This window comes from Hypanus sabinus, chromosome 31 (assembly GCF_030144855.1).
Source record: "Hypanus sabinus isolate sHypSab1 chromosome 31, sHypSab1.hap1, whole genome shotgun sequence".
NCBI classification, from domain to species: Eukaryota; Metazoa; Chordata; class Chondrichthyes; order Myliobatiformes; family Dasyatidae; genus Hypanus; species Hypanus sabinus.
This window is the reverse complement of record NC_082736.1, coordinates 3,595,294-3,600,293: the sequence shown is the minus strand read 5'-3', so window position 1 is coordinate 3,600,293 and position 5,000 is coordinate 3,595,294. Positions and strand designations below refer to the sequence as shown.

Below are 5,000 nucleotides of genomic sequence, written 5' to 3'. Positions count from 1 at the left end.
CTCCCTTCACCCCCCTCTCTCTCTCCCTCTCTCTCCTCCCACACTCTCCCCTCACTCCCCCCTCTCTTCTCCCCCCTCCCCTCATCCCCCTCTCTCCCCTCGCTCTCCCCCCCTCCCCTCATCCCCCTCTCTCTCCTCCCACACTTTCTCCCTGGCCCTGCTCCATCCCTATTGATGCTAAGGAATGTTGCTCAGTGCCCCCACCTGCTGGTTCCTCTGTGAATGACAGCAGTACAGGCAGAACCTGTCATCCAATCACAGTCAGTGAAATCACAGAACCTGTCGTCCAATCACAGTCAGTGAAATCACAGAACCTGTCGTCCAATCACAGTCAGTGAAATCACAGAACCTGTCGTCCAATCACAGTCAGTGAAATCAGAGAACCTGTCGTCCAATCACAGTCAGTGAAATCACAGAACCTGTCGTCCAATCACAGTCAGTGAAATCACAGAACCTGTCGTCCAATCACAGTCAGTGAAATCAGAGAACCTGTCGTCCAATCACAGTCAGTGAAATCACAGAACCTGTCGTCCAATCACAGTCAGTGAAATCACAGAACCTGTCGTCCAATCACAGTCAGTGAAATCACAGAACCTGTCGTCCAATCACAGTCAGTGAAATCAGAGAACCTGTCGTCCAATCACAGTCAGTGAAATCACAGAACCTGTCGTCCAATCACAGTCAGTGAAATCACAGAACCTGTCGTCCAATCACAGTCAGTGAAATCAGAGAACCTGTCGTCCAATCACAGTCAGTGAAATCACAGAACCTGTCGTCCAATCACAGTCAGTGAAATCAGAGAACCTGTCATCCAATCAGTCAGTGAAATCACAGAACCTGTCATCCAATCACAGTCAGTGAAATCACAGAACCTGTCGTCCAATCACAGTCAGTGAAATCACAGAACCTGTCGTCCAATCACAGTCAGTGAAATCACAGAACCTGTCGTCCAATCACAGTCAGTGAAATCACAGAACCTGTCATCCAATCACAATGGGAGACATTCCAGAACCTCCCGTCCAATGACAGAATGCTCCGAGAGCCTGCTGTCCAATCACAAGTTCAGACTCTGTGGCGGCCGCATTGCGGCTGTGGACCCGGTGGTATGGCCCTGGCTGATTACACCATGTGAGCAGCGAGCCCAGCAACACCCCGAGGAAAGCCAGCCGGTCAGAGGGAGGAGGTACCAACTCGGGCGGGAGTTGAACCCGGGCCGCTGGCCCTGTGGTGACAGGGAGCCGAGCGTTAAAGTAAGGCTGAGTGTTCAGGAACTCTTTTATTTAGGGGTGGACGTGCTAACACTGGAGGGGGCTCAAAGGAGGTTCGTGAAATGTTTCCAGGATTGATTGATGGCTCTGGGGCCGTATTCAGTGGAATTCAGAGGAATGAGGGGTGACCTCGTTGAAACCTGTCGGGTGGTGACAGAGTTGACGTGCAGAGGTGCGTCTCGGACCAGAGGACACAGCCTCAGAGTGGAGGGACGTCCATTTAGAATGGAGATGAGGAGGAATTCCTTCAGCCAGGGGTTGGTGAATCTGAGGAATTCATTGCCACAGGTGACTGTGGAGGCCGGGTCTGGGTATATTTAAGACAGAGGTTGATAACTTCTCTATTGATCAGGGCATGAAGAGATACAGGGAGAAGGCAAGAGACTGGGACTAAGAGGAAAATTGGATCAGCCATGGTGAAATGGCAGAGCAGAATCGATGGGCCGAATGGCCTAAACCTGTATCTGATGGTCTTCATCACCTGGGTTTGTTTATTGATTGGTTGAGGTATTGACGCTTTCGATGATTCGAGCCATGCCGGCCCAGCCTCGTCACGGGACGGTTTACAGTGACCAGTGAACCCATCGACCGGCTACGCGTTTGGGTGCGGGAGAGATGCACAAGGTCACGGGGAGATCGTACAGAATTCTTACAGGCAGCAGTGGGAATTGAACCTGCGTCGCTGCGCATTAGGGTGAAAAACACCCAATGAGACTGAACCCTTCTGCCTACGTGTCAGAATCAGGTTCAATCTGACTGGTTATACTGTACTGTGCGAGGGTATTGTACTGTACTGTCTCAGGCACCTTACGTTCAACACTGCACTGCTGCAAAAAAACCCAATTTCCTGACGTGTGTGAGAGATGATAAACCCGATTCTGATCTGGGTCTCCATTGTGGACTGGGAGTGGGAAGGGGGCAGGAGAGGGGAATCATGGTTGGGAAAAGGGGAAGGGAGAGGGGAGGGAGCAGGAAGCACCAGAGAGACATTCCGTAATGATCAATAAACCGATTGTTTGGAATCGGATGACCTTGCCTGGTGTGATGGGGCTGCACGTGCACCACACTGACCACACACCCCACCCCCTTGCCCGGCCACTGGCACTCCTTCTCTGCCACCTCCCCCTCTCCTCTCCTCCCAATTCCACTCCTCTCCATCTCTCCAAGGTTCTTGAACCAGAGGGCAGAGATTAGGACGTCCCTTTAGAGCGGAGGTGGGGGGGAATTCATTGCCACAGGCGGCTGTGGAGGCCAAGTCATTGGATATAGTTAAAGCTGGGGTTGATAGCGCGTCACAAGGAGAAGGCAGGAGAATGGTATTGTGGGGACAATGCAGCTATGATAGAATGGCAGAGCTATGACTTGATGGGCTGAATGGCCTTCTGCTTTTATGATGTGTTACGGTGTTGTGATGACCCACCCTGTAGCTGTATTGGGTGCCGGCGTGGGGGGAGTGATTGAAACGAGGCTGTCACTCACTGCTGGAGATGGAATGTGACGTGCTTGATCTCTCCTCAGGTTTATATACGAGTCCGAACACTTCAATGGAGTGGCTGAGCTGCTGGAGATTCTGGGCAGGTGAGTACCGACTGGCTGGTCGAGCCCCCCCGCGGTTGCCTCGTGCCGCGAGCTGGCTGTCCTGGGGGGTGGGGGTGTGGTCCCAGCCTCTGACCTGAAGCCACTCTTCGTTTGTCCCCCCCACAGCATCATCAATGGGTTTGCTCTGCCGCTGAAGGCTGAGCACAAGCAGTTCCTGCTCCGGGTACTGATACCACTGCACACCTCGCGGACGCTGTCTCTCTTCCACGCCCAGGTAAGGGGCAAGGGCGGGCAGGGTACTCGGCCGGGGGCAAGGGGTGGAATCTGGGATTCATTGCTTCAGGTAGCCATGGGCACCAAGTTGACTGGGGAGGATGGGGTTAATAAATCGGCCACGATAGAATGGTGGGGCAGGCTCGACGGGCCAAAAGGCCTTATTCTGCTCCCCTCGGATTACCAGCCTGCACACGGCAGGCCCGGCTGTCTGTGAAACTGTCAGCTTCGGGGCGGTGTGGTTGAACAGGCAGACGAAGCAGGTCCTTGCAGCCCCGGGCGAAATTCATCGCCCCAGTCCGCTGGTCGGCATTTCGCAGGCTCAGGGCGGATCGCAGGCAGCCGTGGAGCAGTTTAACTGTGTGATGATTGACGGCGCAGGGGCCAGTCCTCCACCACGTGCTCAGCAAATGAGGTTCTGCTGCTGTCTGTGCCTCCCGGCGTGGTGGGACGTGGGGGTGCGGTCAGAACACCCTGCCCCAGATACACGGAACAGTCCACGGTACAGCTCGCCAGCAGGCCTTGCCACCCAATCAAATCCCTAACTAACTGAACTCCCTCGTTCTCTGTGCGTCCGTGAACCTGTCTCAGAGCCTCTCGATCTCTTTGTGTCTCAACCACTGACCCCAGCACCCAGCACTCACTCTCTTTGAAACAGACCCTCTCAGCTTTCATACTTGGGTCCTGGCCGTCTGCTCCCTCTACACCTCGCAAAGTCTCATAAGCCTCGCGTGTTTGACAGCCCTCTCGCTGCAGCGCATTCTGCCGAATCCGGGACCTCCACATGCCCTCTCCATAAAGGGGCAACCAGAATTCAGGGCATTAGTCCAGATCAGCCTAACAGGAGTTTTATGTTCACACACACTCTCATAAAGAAGTAGTGGAGACGGCCCAGTCCATCACAGGTAAAGCCATCCCCACCACTGAGCACATCTACATGGAGCGTTGTCACAGGAAATCAGCCTCCATCATCAGGGACCCCCACCACCCAGGACGTGCTCTCTTCTCACTGCTGCCATCAGGAAGGAGGTACAGGAGCCTCAGGTCCCACACCACCAGGTTCAGGAACAGTTATTACCCCTCAACCATCAGGCTCCTGAACCAGTGAGGATAACCTCAACTCTGAACTGATTCCATCGGGAAGGAGGTACAGGAGCCTCAGGTCCCACACCACCAGGTTCAGGGACAATTATTATCCCTCAACCATCAGGCTCCTGAACCAGTGAGGATAACCTCAACTCTGAACTGATTCCATCGGGAAGGAGGTACAGGAGTCTCAGGTCCCACACCACCAGGTTCAGGAACAGTTATTACCCCTCAACCATCAGGCTCCTGAACCAGAGGGGATAACCTCAACTCTAAACTGATTCCATCGGGAAGGAGGTACAGGAGTCTCAGGTCCCACACCACCAGGTTCAGGAACAGTTATTACCCCTCAACCATCAGGCTCCTGAACCAGAAGGCATAACTTCATTCAATTTCACTTGCTCTGTCAGTGAAATGTTCCCACAACCAATGTACTCCCTTTCAAGGACTCTCCATCTCATGTTCTCTATATCTATTGCTTGTTTATTTATTTGTTGTTGTTATTATTTCTGTTAGTATTTGCAAAGTTTGTTGGCCTTTGTACACCCGATTGGTGTGCTCTTTCATCGATTCTGTTATGGATTTATTAAGTATGCCCGCAAGGAAATGAGCCTGAGAGTTCTATACAGAAACTTGAAAAACCTACAGCAGAGTCCAGGCCCTTTGGCCCACAAAGCATGTCCTGACCTGAGAAAGTACCTAGGCTTACCCATCGCCCTCTAGTTTTCAAAGCTCTGTGTACCTACCCGGGAGTCTATTGTCTGCCTATCACCGGCAGCCCATTCTACGCGCTCACCACTCTCTCCGTAAGAAACCTGCCTCTGACATCTCCTC

General features: G+C 53.1%; 1 protein-coding gene across 1 annotated transcript in view; it reads left to right on the top strand.

The window, feature by feature from the left end:
- ppp2r5b (protein phosphatase 2, regulatory subunit B', beta) overlaps window positions 1-5,000 on the top strand; it is a 118,284-nt gene that overhangs the window by 82,620 nt on the left and 30,664 nt on the right. The window contains exons 6-7 of the mRNA XM_059954823.1: window positions 2,787-2,846; window positions 2,973-3,293. Of these exons, the coding sequence (XP_059810806.1) occupies window positions 2,787-2,846; window positions 2,973-3,293 (381 nt within the window). The remainder of the gene's footprint in view (window positions 1-2,786; window positions 2,847-2,972; window positions 3,294-5,000) is intronic.